At 45.2% G+C, this 17,083-nt stretch overlaps 2 protein-coding genes across 10 annotated transcripts in view; both read right to left on the reverse strand.

Annotated features, from left to right (window-relative positions):
* Positions 1-847: 847 nt before the first annotated feature.
* On the reverse strand, positions 848-12,502 carry LOC128752666 (WD repeat-containing protein 47-like). Of its 3 annotated transcripts, none has more exons than XM_053854118.1 (17): positions 12,326-12,502; positions 10,791-10,844; positions 10,535-10,721; positions 10,386-10,469; positions 10,225-10,309; positions 8,924-9,232; positions 7,506-7,945; positions 7,272-7,359; positions 4,888-5,057; positions 4,453-4,659; positions 4,188-4,266; positions 2,972-3,123; positions 2,672-2,841; positions 2,443-2,613; positions 2,245-2,376; positions 1,849-2,067; positions 848-1,783 (listed from the first exon to the last, which is right to left on the reverse strand). In XM_053854118.1, exons 3-17 carry the CDS (start codon positions 10,690-10,692, stop codon positions 1,641-1,643), a joined length of 2,607 nt encoding a protein of 868 aa, XP_053710093.1. In that variant the 5' UTR covers positions 10,693-10,721; positions 10,791-10,844; positions 12,326-12,502; the 3' UTR covers positions 848-1,640. The 3 variants fall into 3 exon arrangements, with proteins under 3 accessions (XP_053710093.1, XP_053710091.1, XP_053710092.1); XM_053854116.1 differs by having other exon boundaries at positions 4,888-5,060; XM_053854117.1 differs by lacking the exon at positions 12,326-12,502 and adding an exon at positions 11,882-12,191 and having other exon boundaries at positions 4,888-5,060.
* A 375-nt stretch (positions 12,503-12,877) lies between these two features.
* camsap2a (calmodulin regulated spectrin-associated protein family, member 2a) overlaps positions 12,878-17,083 on the reverse strand; it is a 36,594-nt gene continuing 32,388 nt past the window's right edge. For 3 of the 7 annotated variants that reach the window (XM_053873256.1, XM_053873274.1, XM_053873247.1), the window contains 5 exons: positions 16,828-16,921; positions 16,159-16,224; positions 15,504-15,619; positions 14,932-15,050; positions 12,878-14,819 (listed from right to left, as the gene is read on the reverse strand). In XM_053873256.1, the coding sequence (XP_053729231.1) occupies positions 14,514-14,819; positions 14,932-15,050; positions 15,504-15,619; positions 16,159-16,224; positions 16,828-16,921 (701 nt within the window). In that variant the 3' untranslated portion in view covers positions 12,878-14,513. The remainder of the gene's footprint in view (positions 14,820-14,931; positions 15,051-15,503; positions 15,620-16,158; positions 16,225-16,827; positions 16,922-17,083) is intronic. The other 4 variants (XM_053873301.1, XM_053873293.1, XM_053873264.1 and 1 more) reach the window with 3 other exon arrangements.

A 17,083-nucleotide genomic window follows, 5' to 3' on the forward strand; every position in this document is an offset into this window, starting at 1 on the left:
GCTCAGACGCGCGTCAGCAGGTGAGCTGGAGGCTGCAAGCGCAACATGGTCCGTCGGTCTGTCAGGGCCTCACACGGCCACGATGCTCTGATAGAGAGCCAACGTGTTTGAACTTGGATAACCTCTTGACTGGGTCATCGGAGGCCTTTTTTTAGAGACAAAATGAAGTCACCATCATGACTTTCCATCCACACTGAGATATGTTTTTGACTCCGTTTTACTGCCATTTATTTATCGTATTGATGTAACGTGATACCTTTTAGACCTCCATCAGACAGCAGGTGGCAGTAGCGTCCTGTGACACACCATTTTCCAGATACAACCACAGTTTAGAACAGGCATGGGCAAACTACGGCCCGAGGGCCACATGCGGCCCGTTAAACGTTTTAATCCGGCCTGCCGAACTTGAAAAAATTAAATAAATAAACCTTATTAATGCTTTATTTTCCATACAATTCTGATGCTTTCCCACTAGATGGCGCACTGTCGATACATTGGCTTGGTTGAGGTGAAGCGTTGGCCTTCACACCTAGTTTAGTTTTCATTATAAAATGATATTTTTTTTCTCCAAAAAAAAAAATGGCTCTTGTAAACAACAATCACAATATATTGACGTCGAGAGACGTATGGTATCGCCAGATTCCTGTTCATGCGCTCTTCATGAATGCCAGCAACTGCCTAGTGCCACCACAACATCAGGGCTCTGATGGGTTAAAAGACTTGTCGCCCGATTTCAGTGTTTAATGCGGCAAACGCCTGAAACGTGTGGCTAGAAATGTACAGCAGCTGTGTCCCAGCTGCCTAGGACTTACATCAAGGTTGACTGAAGGTCATGGAAACAGACGTTCAATTCATTTATTAGTGCAAAAATAGAGACAACATAACATGAGTGACACTCGATGTGCTACAGACAGGTTCTTTGTTCAGGTTCAGTCAAGTCACGTTCCTCTGTTACAGAGTGAATTCAAGACACAGATTAGATTTCACATTTCTGTGGTTCGACCCAACAGCTAGTCTCCACATTGCAGCAACGTAAAAACAGCAGAGACCTAGTACACCTGCCACTAGGCGGCGCTGTATGGTGAAACTCATGCAGGTCTTAAATGGCTTAGCGATTAAAACACCTGCATTTTCATCCAAACAGCGCCACCCAGGGCTCCGGTATCAGCCTTGCGGGTGCTGGTTAGCATGAGAACTGAGGAGTGCACAGTGTGTATTCATGACTTCACAAGGCAGCATGAAGACAAGACAACATTTTTGCATAGAAGAATGACAAAGCAGTGATGTCCACTAAACTAGTGAGCAGGTCTCAGTGGTCATTCGTGCATAACTTCTCATGACAGCAAGTGTTGAGTTACATCTCTAACAACGATTCAAAAACCAATTCACCACCTGTAAGTCCCATCACAGGCCTCAGCATGACATTTCCCATCAATTGTATCGACAAGTTTGGCATTAGGTGGGGACAAAGTGCTCGCAGTGAACTTGAGGTGACACGGAGATACATCAAAATAAAGCATCGACTCTGTAGCTTAACTCCAAAGTGACTTTTAACAGTGACTATTAGAAGAGAAGGATTAAGATGACCTTCAGGCCGGTGATCCTCCTCTTGTGCTTTCTATTGCTCTGCTTCCTGTCTCTCAGGGGCCCGGGGCCCACAGGACCACCGTTCTGTCAGCAGACGACGAGATGAACGTCTGGTCATGTGGGTGCCAGCGGCACTGGATCACCTTGTCGTCGTGCTCCCCGGCCAGAGCCTGAGGCAGCGGCTTCGTGAGGCACCCTAGAGTTGGAGAAGATCTTCAGGAGAGGCGTCTGCAGGTGTGGGAGCTGCAGGTGGTGCCTTACCTTGGAGGTCACTGAGGACCATTCTGTTGTCGTAGGAACCAGTGAGCAGGTGATGTGCTCCGGGAGAGAAGCGAACCGAGCGCACGTCGCTGCTGTGTGGCCGATACGTCTGGACCATCCTGCTTCCTCTGATGTCATACAACAGGCAGGTGCTGTCCTCCTGACCGGTGGCCATCAGGCGGCCGCTGGGGTCCACCGCCACAGAGGCCACTGCACTTCCTGTGGAGATGCATATGTTACAGGCTCCTCCCACACACAATAGTATCACTAGTAGGTGGCGCTCTCTGTTTAGAAATGATGTGTGGTTTTGACTTGAGAGCAGAGAGAGCCATCTAGTGGGCTGTGAGAGTAAGTACACCGTGTCATGAAGCCTCAGCAGTCCACCTGTCCACGCACCTGATCCGTGCAGGCTGGTTCCAACAACTCTCACACAACTTGGCACCCTCAGGTCCCAGAAGCGGACCGTCTTATCCTGCGAGCCTGAGGCGATCATCCAGCCGCTCCACGTGTACAGAGTCAGGATGTGACCTGTCCCGGCGAGGGCCTGTCATTAGTCACCAGTGAGGAGAGACCGGTCAGAAGGCGCTGCCGTACCCGTGTGACCGTTGAGGGCGTGGAGGCCCTGGCCCCTCTGGCAGTCTGTGGTGTAGATGTTGCAGTCTCCAGCGCCGGCGCTGATCAGGATGGAGCCTCCGCTCTCAGGGCCTTCCATGAAGGCCAGGTCCCGGATGGTGCCGTCGTGCATGCTGAACTCAAGGTCGGGACCTTTAATCGGATGGAGAGGTGAAGGGTCAAACGACACAGAAGCAAGCCCTGAACACACCTGTGGCGTCGCAGGCGTCCGCGTTGAAAGGCAGGACTTTGACCAGCTTGTCGTTGGATCCGGTGGCGAGCAGCTGACCGCAGCGGCTCCAGGCCGCACAGTAGATGGAACCTTTGTGGTGTTTGTTCCTTTTGAAGCGCACCACCGGCAGCTTGGCGGCACCGGAGTCACTGGAGGAGACACCCGACGCCTTGGTGAGAATGTGCAGCAAAGATACAGTGGAGTCACCTGACAGCCGATCCACTCATGCAAGACGGAGCCCGGTGCTAATTAAAAGACACGTAAAAGACATGTGTTCACCTGCTGCTCAGCTTGTCGGGGTACGCGCACACCCGCAGAGTTTTGGAGTTGGAGCCGACAGCGTACAAAGATCCAGAGGGGTGGAAGGCGACTGCACGTACGGCCTGCGTGTCCTCAAGCTGGCTCACTTTGACAAACTGGCTTTTGGACTTCTGCGGGTCAAAAACACACACACACAGGACTTGTTACAACGAGGGGTGAAAAAATACTGTAGTTTCAAACATGATCCCACTGTTTCTTATGCTGAAAACATCATGACTGTCGTGCATCCTGCAGCACTGTTGAGCGCCGATCCACCGACCCAAGCCAAGCTGTTACATGGTAAGCTCACTCAATAGTGTGTAATACCACAAATAAACCTGAAAGTTCCATCTTACGTGTGGCCAAGCGCTAGCTGACAAACACAAAACTTTGTGTGGCACAATGCAGAAACAAAGAAAAAAATGCATTGTGTGAATCTGTGAACCTTTCGTTCATTCATTTTTTGTTTCAAGATAAAATCAAATAAAGTTTTGATTTGTTTTTCCATTTTGAAACAAAATACAGAAAAACAAAACAACAAAGTTTATTATGTTTACAAGTTGAAACAGAAAAAAATGGAGAACGAAAAAAAGCTGAATTATTTTATTTTGTTCCGGTAATACTTTGCTCATGAATCGATCCGGAAACACAATCCAGGGACTCCAGCAGTGTTCTGTGATTTCCTGTGGAATCGGTTAGCTTCTCGTCGGAACAAACTGGAGTTGCGAGCGTGGATTAGTTCAGTCCACCAGTGAGGCGCACATTCTGTTTGGAGGGAATTTTCCCATTTTAAAAAGACTGTTCATCATAGTATCAGAGGACAGATGAAGTGTGGCCGCCTCGCCTTCTACTCCTGGAGAAGTCGCTGCAATGGCCGAAACGTAGAAACAAATCAAAACTATTTAGGTTTCATGCTTTCATTTTTCTGTTCTTGACTTTTTACTGAAACCAAAAAAAAAAAGAATGAACAAAAGGTACACGGATTTGTGTGGAGCTTCACCAGACACATATTCATTTACCACATGACTTTTAATTTAAAAAATGCAACTATTTTTGTATCAAAACAATAATAATAATACAAAAATAAAATAAATCAATCCATGAATTTTGTGTATCGTGGCACGCTTATGACTCATCGATCAGGCCTGTTTGACCAGATCAAACAGACATCAGAAGTGTGTTTTGAGAACTTCACCTCCTTTGGCTGATTCCTTGTTGTGGAACTGTCTGACTTGTTTGGAACTGATGGGTTGCTTCCGTTGATCTTCTCAGAGCTGAAACACAGACAAGCGATCGATGATTACATTCCTAGACTGGCCTGGAACCTCATTCCAACCGACGCCTGCACAGAAAGCAAAGCAAGTCCAGCCAAAAAGAGACCGTCCCGCTCCTAAATCCAGGGATCCGGCCTGCAGATGTTCAGTTTCGTGGTCCACAACAGTGAGACGTGATCAACTCACCTCTGACTCGTAACCACCGGGGACTCGTGGAAAGACGGCAAGACGTGACTCCCGCTCTGAATCGGAGTGCTGCTGCCCACGCCCGAGTCTGGAGTGCGACTTGTGTTTGGGGTCTTCGGACTGTCGTCAGATTGTCCGCTCCACTGCGGTCCCAGATGTGCCAACGCCTCATCGCCAACGTTCATCTCCTCCAGTTTGCGAATAGAGCTGAAGGGAAACGTATTTTAGTAAGAGTTTACTAACAGAAACATAGAGGAAACTTGGTGACTTTGAAGCGTAGGTGCCCTATGTAGTTGAGGCAGCTGACTTGTTCATACCCAAGTTGCTGGGACAGGCTACTCGGGAATAAGTGGAAGAAAACCGCAAACATTTCAGATATGATGTGCCGCTTCATGACTCCTTCTGACCTGAAATAATGCAGAGAACTGTCCGTACCGTCTCAGGAAAGTCTCCGTCAGGTTGTTTTGGGATCCGTCCTGCGGCTTCACTCCTCCCTCCAGCAGCATCTGCTGGTACAGTTGCCTCTGCTGCTCCTTCTGTTCCCCGAGCTGCTGCACACGGAGGCTCTGTCTGTAAAACTCCTGCAGGTGCTCGGCTGGGTCCCTCTGCTGAAACACATGGGGGAAAAAACTCGATCTACTCTGACCAGACAGCTCTCATCATGCTTGAGATCGGGATTTCAAAATCTTGATGACCATATGATGATTATGACTATTTTAGCAGCCCAGTCCTCGATGTAAAACATGGTGGTACCCGAATATGCAGTTACATAATTTCGCCACAAGATGGGAGCATACTCCCAAGGAATGTTCCAACTTATAATGACGATCGCAGGCAAGTTAAACGTCAAATATTTAGTGACCTTTTCTGGCATCGCAGGAGTGTTTATTATTATTTACTATTATTATTATTATTATTTTACTAAATCTCCCCCCCAAAATTCTCATCACGTCAAAATGAAATTGAACTCTGAGTGTTTGATAATATTAGGCAGTAAAATGAGGCTTCATGAACTATCGTCGTCATTTTCTGAGCCCAGTTACTTGACTTCTCTTCTCTATGATCTGAATCTCTTTTTACACAGACTAGGCTTCGAAAATGAGGACAATGCCAGAGTAGTTTCCAGGAAGGGTTTATCGAGCATGGGTTAGATTCATTTCAATATCATTTTTGAGTTGTTGGAAACACAACACTTTCAGTTCTTCTCGTCTGACAGCTAGATACGTTTATAGTGGTGGAATTTGGAGCATGGAAGACCATGATTCTGGATTTGGGTTTGTGCAGCTTAGGGAAGTCCCGGTCCGTCCAACCCGTCACATCATTCAGACGGCTAGAAAAGCAGCTTGGCCTGCAAGAGTCCCTTGAGTCTTCTTGTGTGTCGACGAAATGAAATGTGACTGATGAGGAGCAAATAAAATGACATCTAAAACTGAACCTTGAGGTGCACCACAGGGAACTGATACCATGGAGAGAGCCTTCTTTCAAAGCAAAGGTTCTGTTTAAAGCAGGGGTCTCAAACTGATCCACAAAAGGGCAGAAGTGGGTGCAGGTTTCCGTTCCAGCAGTCAGGTGTCTGAAGACTGGCATCAGTCGATGGTCGGTCTGGTGCTGCTTGTTTCAGCTGGCACCTGATTGGTTAAACTGCGTGTTTGGTTGGAAGAAACAAGGCCTGGTGTGAGAGCCACGGTTTAAAGGATAAGAACCATCTCAGAGCTGCGTCCTTGATGCCAACCCAAGACGAAATTGTGTGGTCAACAGCGATGAAAGCTGCACTGTGGTCTTTAAAAAAAGTTTAGCACTTTATTAGCAGCTCAAAACAAATGACCAGTTTAGAAACCTTGGTTTGAAATGTAGTGAAGTAAATCACCACTTGAGGTCGCCACTACAGCTTTGGTATATTCGTCGTGCTTAGTGTAGATCGACGTGAAAAAAATGAAATAAACATTTCTAAGTGCGATTGACGAACATCACAGGCATACAAGCAATTATTATTATCATTATCATTCGTATTACTATTGGATACTATATGTCTGTATATCTAAACCACAGAGTAGTGAAGGAATCAAACAAAATGCAGATTTAAATCTCCCTTTACCTTTAACACAAATGAAATATCTTAAAAACAGGAACTACATAGTCACTTCACTATCAGGAATTATGAAGTTTATCTCTGACGGTGGGTTATTACAGCAACTTCTCAACCTCTCAATAACACCGTGAGATGATCGTCTTGATAGGACGGGAGCTGTTTTGCACCTTGCTAGCCGAATGAAAGGCTCCTTGAGTTCACTTGTTTCTGCCTCAGATAAAAGCTGCGCCACAAAAGACAGACTCTCCTCCCCAGGCGCCCTCCACTAACTCCCAAGGCCTCGGCCTTCCTCCTGCACCCAATAAAAAGTTTTCAAGGCTCTCATCACTCCTGCAGGTCGTGCCTGATCATTGCCATCTGCTCTCTCACACCGCCACTAAAGGAGACCTCCGATACATAAAAATGAGCGATGGCGGCGGCGGCCGGTCGTCTGCAGGCGCGACACCGTATCCAATAAGCCCCACGGCTTCCTTTTCCCTTGACCTCTGACTCCGACACTGAAACAAAAGTGGGCGTGAGGAGCGGACGGCTGTCGGAGATGATCGACGTGAGGTTTTCACAAGGCAGATATGGAGATGAGCGGTTCAGGGAGACTCTCCTAAATCTGACATGACCACTTTACCAAGACGCCGAGTGCAAGTCGTCAGATTTATGTCAACTGTTTATCCAAAGGCGATTTCAGATTGATTCATGGCCCCGTTAACGCCGTTTACGGCCGCTTTCCGATTACCTGATTTGTTTCTGTGCCGCCTGATGAGCTGCCGTCTTTACCGGGGGTCATGGGAGTCCTGGACACCTCGTCTCCCTGAGGACGCCCCCTGAAATCACAAAAAAGGAGTGCTGACTCAGATTGGGAGTTCAGTACTGGCAGGATTATGGTAAACAGAGACACCAAGATGAAAACCAAAAATGAATGACCATATAATCCAGAACAGAATTTGGACGTGTTTGGTGGTCGCCTCACCGCGCAGGTGAGTCCTCCGGCCGATGCACGTTGTTCTCCATGAGGCTTCGACTGAGAGCAGGCTTCACCTCCACCTTCATTCCTCTCTTGTTCTGAGCGGCGAGTCCGTGAGAAAGCCCGTCCAGAGCCGGGTTCAGAGACCTGGACATGTAGCTGTCGGCCGAATGGGGCCTCTGCAGGAACGGAGAGGCGGAGCAGGGCGACAGGCGGTTCATCAGAGGAGTGAGGAGCTCGGCAGGAGCCGTCTTGTGGGGCTTGACCAGCCGGTCCACGTGGATGTTGAGGATCTGCTGCTGGAAAGTGCACGAAAACGCCCCAGGGGAAAGATTCTGCAGCCAGGAAAGCAGTGACAGGTCCAGCTCGTCGCAGCCGTTTCCACACAGCAGGTCCACGCCGAGCAGAACTTCACCCTCGGTGATCTCCTCTCCCGTCGCTTTGCTCTGATGCAAGGGGTGATTTTAAATTAGTTTGATGTTTGCTGCATTAATTCTCAACTATATTAATAGTTACATAACCTTTGAACCTCTACTGCATCCTCATGGTCCAATACAATGATGATTTGCCCAGGTTTTTACAACACTCAACAATCTCTTGTCCATATACACCCATATCACAAAAAAACAAAACAAAAATATTTTCATAAATAAAATGTCAAATGATGATGGAGGAGACACTGCCACCTCTCTCTCATACAGAGGTTCTCAGCAGAAGATTCCCAGTCAGAACTGCTGTGATATTTATCTGCTGGTGATGTTTAGAAAGTCAATGATGATGAAGAAGTGGACACAAGTGTGAAAACAACTGCAACATATGAACAATTGCATAAGGTCCAGCGTAAATCAAGTGCCACTGTTCCATTCACAACACTGCAGTGAACTCACAACACAGAGAGCAAAAGTAAAAAGGCACAATATAAGTGGTAATTTCTTCTAATCTAAAACTAAGTCTCTTCATAAAAAAGACAGTCTGCAATTACATATTTCTACAGTGGGGGGAGCCAGAGCCAAAGATTTTCAAGTTGGCCGACTACGTCTAGCAATGAGTCTCCAGGACAGCAACAATCGTCCCACTGAGATGATGCGTGAATCCCTTTAGATTCATCAACGACTTTGTTTTAAGATGAAGACAAATATTTTTGATGAATTGAAACCAAAGCACAGTGTTGAGAATGGCAATAGGTTGTCCGTATTTTCTGCGCTCAGTAGGTGGCGCTCGATGAGTAGAAATGATTTGAGATTGCATTGAAATGGTGGTTCAAATCCAAAGTTTTTAGAGCAGCAATTTCTGCAGTTCTTATCACTCAATCTTTGTGAAACAGACATCCAATACTCCAGCCTGTAATAAACTGACCAGAGGGAATGTTAAACCGATCCATACAACGTCAACTTGTGGTAATTCAATTCACCGTTTTCTTTTACCTGGCAGAACTCCACGCAGCACTCGTACAGGATCCCTTTGATGAGCAGCTGGAAGAGTCTGTTCCTGCTGGCAGTGAAGCCTGCTTCGCTCAGCTTCCTGTCGGCCGGTATGAACTGCGCCACCATGGCGCAGGCTTCCTCGAAACAGTGAACTCGGGCCGTGCTCGGGTTCCAGTCCTTGAACTCGGCGTGGTGGGTGAGGCGGGGCAGCGTGAGGAGGAGGCAGAGCTTACTGTAGTCATCTTTGGACGGGCAGAACTGCTCCAGGTTGTGGAGACACCTGACGGCTTCCTCCATGGTGAACTCCAGCTGGGGATCAGAGATCAACTTGAGGTTACATACAAATGGGAGAATGTTGAGAAGACTACACTGTTTCTCTAGGTTTCACTCACAACATCTGCAGCACCGGTGCCCAAAAGTTTTTAGTGTTCACTTTAACTGTCAGACAATTCATATTTTAAGTCATTTTGATTCATCACAATAAAATTTCATTCATTTCATTTAAATCTATTCCCGCCAATTCCTTTTATTTCAACTTTAATTCCTCGAGACCAGACTCAAGAAAGAAGGGCATATGTTTATGCACCAATTGTGTTGGTTCAACACAATTCAAGTTCCTCATTTCCAAAACATACAGTATTTCAATTTCACTTGCTCCTTTTATCGATTGACCACATGGTCAAAACCTTGCTGGTTTTATGATTTAAATGTGAGCCACAAGACACTTTAATGTGCTTGAACACCCCAGTGGGGGGATTCAGTGGGCTAAAGTGCTCATTGTGGTTTTTAGGCACCTCTTGTTACTCCAAATAAAAGCTCACTGGGTGCCTGAAACCCTGTTTGTTGTGCCACACTTTCACTCTATTCATCCTCCCTTCAGCAAAAGTAGAAATGGTGGGCTGCAGTGAGCCACAGCAGAGACTGATCATAGAACAAAACAGAAAAATACAGCATAAATTGGGCTCATTCTGTGCTGCAGACAGGGTAAATAAGTTAATACTTTACTTAACAAACTTTACAACATTTATTTAAAGCTATAAAGCTCAAGTTCTATAATTTTTTAAAAATTTCAACGATTAATAATTGAGAAATATTTACGAGGATACGCGACAAAAAAGGCAATAACAAAATGTGATATTAACAGGCTAATTTTCTGATTACATTTTTTCATAAAGATTTTTATTCAGCATATGAAAAAGTAAAAGCTGGATATATGTCCATGGACTTATTTAGTGTACTTTCATAGACAGTTTTTTTTCCCTTTTGCAACAGAATTTTTGTTGGAATTAAAACTTGCTTACATTTTGGGGGGCCTCCGCAGCAGACATGGCGTTGTTGACACACAGAGCCTCCAAATATTTCTGTTTAAGAATCAGGTAGCGGAACCTTCAAGCAAAATTGTTACCATCAGTTTTCTTCGTGGTAGAGAGGTCGAAGGTTTGATGTCGATGAAAGTTCTCACTTTTTCTTGTCAAACTTCTCCATGTCTTCCAAAGGCTGTATGAACTGCATGACTTCCTCCCACTGGCCGTCCAGAATCAGCTGCCTGTCATAAGCAGAGAGGAAGTCATCAATGTGAAGTCCCTCCCTGAGTTAGGACTACAACCGTACCTGAGGAAGAGCATGTCATCAGAGTAGAGTCCGTTGATGATGCCGCTCTCCTTCTCTAAGGCCAACATGCTGATGTGCAGCTTCTTGTGGTGGAGGAAGTCCAGGATCAGCTTGATCACCTCCGCCTCCTTCACGTTGATGGTCTCCTCCGCCGTCATGACTGCAGGGCCGTGGACGCCGCTCGCCTCTGCAACCACGGTCGACAACACAAAAAAAGTAGGACCAGAGCGACACCTGACAACCTGCGTCTACTCACATAACTCCTCTGGACGATGTAAGGAGGCGCCGTCACAACAGCAACCTATTAAAGCTACAATAAATAAAGACACAGGCAAACAAGCGTGAGTAATCAAAGACGTCAACAAATCAAAGGCTGCACAAAAACTGAGGACAACCGTGGTCCAGCAGATGTAATTACAAAAAGACATTTTAAAATGCACATACAGAGAAGGTCATTTGACTCATACACACACCAGATTTGCAGAGGATCAGAGCATCACTGACTTGTTTTGAGCACCTGAACAGGCCAAAAGCCACAATGTGACCAGAAAACTGAATGAGCTACTGCAACACAAGCATTGCATAAACTCCTATCTCCACAAAAGGTGGTTCATTCATATGTCTCCCTCAATATATGACATCACAGTCGAGCTCCATTGAAACTGAATGCTGGGCATCCAAGTAAGTGGGCTGACTGACCACTGGCTGCACCAACGCTCACGGCTGGTGAACTACAAGTCAAATCTGAAAAAACAGCAACTCAACAGCTGAAGACAAAATGCAGCAGATAGTGTTTTCGCCAGGACTGTGGGGCAATCTGAGCACAATGTCTGGATGTGTGAAGAAACAACGTGACAAACTTGGCAAGGCAGTATTTAACACCGACAAGCTGTTATCATTTTATAAAGTCAGCTATGACTTAGTGTATGGTGAGGACTGCATGTGAAAGCATAGTGGCGTGGGGAGGCCTCCAAGTCAAGCAGACCGAGCCACGCATTCCCATCCATTTATATGGGGAATTTTTTCAGTTTTTTCAGGTGCTTTCGTGGGTTGCAGCATTGAGGCACATACTAACAAAAAAAGACAATACAAAAATACAAATACAAAACAATACATAAATAAATACATTACAAAATAAATGGACAGTGGGTGTTTCTAAGGTTAAATGCATTTTCTATTGAATAAGTGAAGAACTATTCGGTGGGGAAAAAAACAATGTAATGGGGAAAAAAGTCATAATTTCTAATGAAGAATAGCGAGACAGTAACCCGAAATATACTGTTTATATGTATATTTGAAATAGAAGACGGCAGGTAAAATTCAACAAAGCTTCATTATCATACTTACATAATGTACAGGTGAAGTGCGACGATCGAATAAAACTAGTTAATTTCGGTATTTGTAATTGTTGTAACACACGTGTAAATTTACGTGTAAAATGACGCACGTAACGATTTAACTCCGTAGTACGTCTGACACAGTCCAGTATATATACAGCTACTCCACCAAAAATGGAGGGAGATTTTAGGGAAAGTGTGTATGTTTTTAGCATGACGTCACTAGCATGTTCCTTAGCTGTGTCGAAAGTGCCAAGAATCGTGTCTCGCGAAACGACAGTTTTACAGACACGGGCTTGAATTCATTGTATTGTGGCGGCTGATTCATAATTCATGTCCCAGACGGACTCCACCCTGCTAACACCAAGCCATGACTCACTGCACATCCAGCCTCAGTGAACACTCCAACATGCACTAAATCACGCTGAACACCAGTGCGTCACGGTGAATCCACCTGAGTCTGAGGCTGCGACTCCCCGCATCAGCGCCCCTCTGCACCGGCCACCGCCTCTGGACGAAGCCGCCTCTGAGGAGGGGACGACGGCCAAGATCTCGGGTCCATGAAGTGTTTAATCCCGCCCGGTTGTTTCCACTGGGGTCCAGGTTGCCATGCGGACGGAGCCGCACTGGGGTGACGACGAGGCTGGCCACGCCCACCACGCCGCAGAGCGCTTCACTAACACCGGAAATGCGAGCCGCAGCAGCTGGACCATCACCTGCCAACATTTGCAGGTCATTTCTGGGGTAACTGCAGTGATACTAATAATGATAATATAATCTGTGGCTATGTATGATGCTTTGTAGACAAGAAAAAAAGTAAAACTTTATAAAAAATACATGATTGCTACATCAAATGAACAAAGGGTGTATTCTGAAAAAGAAACAATCGCAATGAAAAAATGAAATAAATAAAGATGCTTCTGGAAAAAATTAAATAGCATCGACACATCTAGAAAAAACAAACATGATAATGAAAAGATGCGAGAGAAAATGTAAATGTCAAACAATTTGGGGAGTTGCCTTTTATTTTGACAATATTGCGACTGTGATTCAGTGCGGTGGGTCGCCAGGTTTGAATTTGAATCGTTTCAGGCGCCCACCAGCATTGAAATCTCTTCAACAACATTTAATGAAACCTCACATCGTTTCCAAAGCAGAAGTGCCACCGACTGAGCCCTGAAAACAAGACTTGTTCCAGCACAATGAAAACCACCGTGATATGCTGAGGCCATGCTGACTTTTATTTGATGCATGAACCAAAATAAAAGACCGCGTCCAAGCATCATGTTGTGTGACAGCACAGCGTCTCAGCAACATCTTAGTGAATAACCATGAGCTCACACGAACACGCTGTACAGTATTCCTACAGTCATTACTTCAAGTTAAAGCGGAAAGTTCAAAAGGTCATGTTCAGGAACATCAGGTCGCGATAATATGACACATGCACGCAAAGGTACTCAAGCTACACTGCAAATGTGGCCAGGGTATTAATGTCCTCTCTACCCGTATGCAGCAAAGCAGAGTCCAATCTGCCCTGCTAGAAACATACAGAAACTGAACAAAAATAATTATTATTTAAAGTGACAGAAGAGTTGATGAGGCTTCATCAAACAGTGTCTTCATTTGCAGAGCGCGGTAGGTGGCGCCCTCAGTTTAAAAATGATGCGAGGTGTACTTGAAATAGTTATTTAAATCCAAATAATTTAGCGCAGAGAGCGCCTGACACAGATTCGTGAAGCCTCAAAAGACAGTCACTAACTACAATATCTCTCTACATTTATTTGAAAATTGGAAACAGAAAGATGGATTTGAAGAAACTTCAAGGGAAGAAGTTCTGAAACATAGGATTCAACATTTAATACAAGTCACTTGATGTCTTCCATTTGCTGTCTAGTGTTTATTACTGTTTTATTATGCTGCCTTTAGCACCGTGTTGGTATTTTCAGGCTCCTTGAGTTGTTTTAGGTGTATGTAGGCATGTATTCCAACCCTAATATTATGGACCTGAAATACACATTTGGGGCAAGAAATTGGACTCCACAGCAAAACAATGCAACATGTAAGAGAGGAAACACTGGCCAATTTACAAAAGTAAGGAAATAGCTTTGACATAAAAAGGAGTCCTTGAAAAAGCTGAAACCGTTCGGCTTTGTTGATCACACGTCCTGTGTGGCGAACACTAGCTGTATGCATTTGTCTTTTGGCCCTTTGTAGTTTTCACACACCACTACAAACAATTTCATCCAAAGAAAAACGTTTTTTTTTAAAAAGCCTCACCAACACTTTTACAATCATCACTCGCTCGCTAAAACATAAGGCCTCACATAAACAACGTAAAATCTGTACATGGATTATGAACATTCAGTGCTTCAGTGTACCCACAAGTGTGTCCTTTCATTCATTCGGTCCATTTCTATGAGACGTTCTACACGTGCCCTGTAAACTGGCTCAAACACGGCTGGCCTTAAAAACCCCAATAAACAAACTTTTTTTTTTTTTAATTGGCGATACATTCCAGTTGATAACTCCCCCCATATGAACAATAAAAATAAATAAAAATGCAATGAACTAATCACGATGCAGGTGTTGGAATCCTCATTTGTATTTACAGTGAAGTGCAAGTTGACTCGAATCAAGTTCTTTTATGGCTGCACAGGCACTACTTTTTTCGGCGTAGCAGGCTTCTTGGTTTGCCAGAGGTGTCCGTGGATGGTGACAGCGTCCACGCTGGCCGACATGGTCTTGGCTGGGATCTGGCTGAACTGCTTCCTATCCGAGTTGTACTTGTAGAGGCCGTCGATCATCTTGCGAGTGATGCTTTTGGGGCCCACCCCGGCCAGCTTGTTGATCTCCTCCGTGTCGGGGTAGTAGGTGTAAAGGGAGCGGAACTGGCAGCCGGCGTCACGGAAGAGAACCAAGAAGTTGTTGGCTTCGGATTTCTCCATTTCCTGGTTCAGCAAAGAGAGGAAATACAAGCTTAATTCCTCAAAATGTCCTTCACACCCAGTGCTTCCAAAGCATTGTGACTGAGGAATCATGTGTGAACTTGACTGCTGTTACCTCCAGGATCTTGTTCTTTTGACCTTCATTAACCTTCCCAGCCAGGCAGCAGTGGGCCAGGGCGTTCTGGATGATGTGCTTGTTGGATTTGGCGCTGGGCTCCTTGTACAACCGTGGCCCTGAGGGAGATGCGCACATAAATATCGGGATATGTTTTCAATCTGGAATAAATTTCTATTGAGTTTCATTACTGTTCTTTCCACACTCAACTTCTCCTTCAACTGATATTTACACTCACTACAGATCACTTTATCGTCCGAATCCTCTGTAAACCAGTCTATAACAAGAGAAATCAGAAAGGGGCCTAGAGCAGATCCCTGACTTAATCCCACCCTCCTGACTTCCTCACTCAATTCCACACTTCCTCACAGATTATCAAAGGCTGGGTTGACCAGCAGGGGGCACTATTTTCCTCACAATCCATACATACTCAAATGTTCCCTCGACATTGGCTTGACGGCACATGATGCTTTTCTGCCAGGAAAACATGTGGCCCGTCAGGAAATTTGATTGACCCCTCCCTTTTGCCCTTCTTTTTCTTCTTTATGAAAATAAATATAATGTGAACAAACCGGTGTATTCCGTGTTGGACGTCACCGAGGAGGTTGTCGATCCGTTTTCCCAATCCTTCTCTCCGTTTTTACTGCTGGAGCGACTCGGTGAGAGGAAGCCGTCGGCAGAATCGGGCCTGAAACACAGACAGAGGGTTAACTTCAACTACAGCAGAGAGCTTACAGAAAACTTCAAGACTTTCCATCCTCATTCAAAGCTGGTGAAGCAGTGGCTCTAGCAAGAAGCAAGTGAGGGATTGTGGGGAGTCAAATACCACTAACTTCCTATAGAGGGACGACAAGTGCAGGTAAAGGAGGAGACTAGGGTGGTGTTTTGGGGTAGTCATGAAGAAAAGAGTTCTGAATTATGCTTTTCTGAAAGCCTCTATTTCCGTGTGGTGGTGCATGTCAAGTGCAACACATATCAAGAGAAGAACTATTCCATAAAAACTTTAAAGGCACTGAGATAGAAACAAAGGTAAGGCAGGGTGGTCAGGAGCCCGACACAGACAAGTGAAAGTGCAGCAGCTAAAAGCAAAGCAGGGCATCTGCGAGCTCGGACGAACGTTCCAAAAAAAGGAAGTAGCTTTCTGTGCTCAGCCAACCAGGAGGCAAATCGGGGTGAGGGTGAGGTTCCAAGCAGCGTGAAGCTGTGTTCTGTGCAGCCCAGACTAACCTTCTCCGTCTCAGTTTAGGGGAAGTCAGGAGGCAGAGGAGGCTGCCAGAGGTTAAACTAGCACTTCTGCCAGTTGGGGTGAAAGGGGAAAAACAGGAAGAAACCAGGAGATTTGTTAGAGCTGTTAGCCACATGTGTAACCTCAAAATGAGGGGAGTACCTTAGACTACAAGCACATTTGGGTTCAAGCAAAATAGTGTGACAAAAAACTAAGAATTTAAATTCAACACCGCATTATGGTGATTTGGCCAAAAGTCTGGACACACTTTTCATTCAATGCGTGTTCATTATTTCCACTACTATTTACATTGTAGATTCTCAGAGAAGGCATCAAAACTATGAATGAACACGTGGAATTATGTAGTAATTACTCAAAACGTTTATATTTTAGATTCCACCCTTTGATTACCACTTTGCTCACTCTTGGCATTCTGGCAAAGAGCTTCATGATGTAGTCACCAAGGTTTTCCAACAGTACACTACATCATGAAGCTTATTAAGACTTTTTTTCTTTGATACATAATTCCATATGTGCTGCTTCATACATTTGATGTCTTCAGTACATATCTACAATGCAGAAAGTAATAAAAAATAAAGAAATAAAAACACTGTGTCCAAACTTTTGGCCTGCACTGTATTTTCAGCAGACAATCTTTGTTGGCAGCTCACCTTGGTGCTCTTTTGTCCGAGTGAACACTGTCGCTGTCTCCGAGGTTGAGGGATGCCAGGGACAAGCTGGAGACTGAAAAGACACGGCGTGAACCTGGATGGTGAGACAGTGGGATGACATGACAAGTTTACAGCACCACGAATGAAGACGTCAGCAAGCCATGAGCACACAAGTACTAAACATAAAACAAAAACATTTGGAATTGGTAGCTGGATGACAGAATGGTTTCCCAGATGGCGCCACAATGACCTCTTA

Source organism: Synchiropus splendidus, chromosome 1, assembly GCF_027744825.2.
Source record: "Synchiropus splendidus isolate RoL2022-P1 chromosome 1, RoL_Sspl_1.0, whole genome shotgun sequence".
Classification (NCBI taxonomy): Eukaryota; Metazoa; Chordata; class Actinopteri; order Syngnathiformes; family Callionymidae; genus Synchiropus; species Synchiropus splendidus.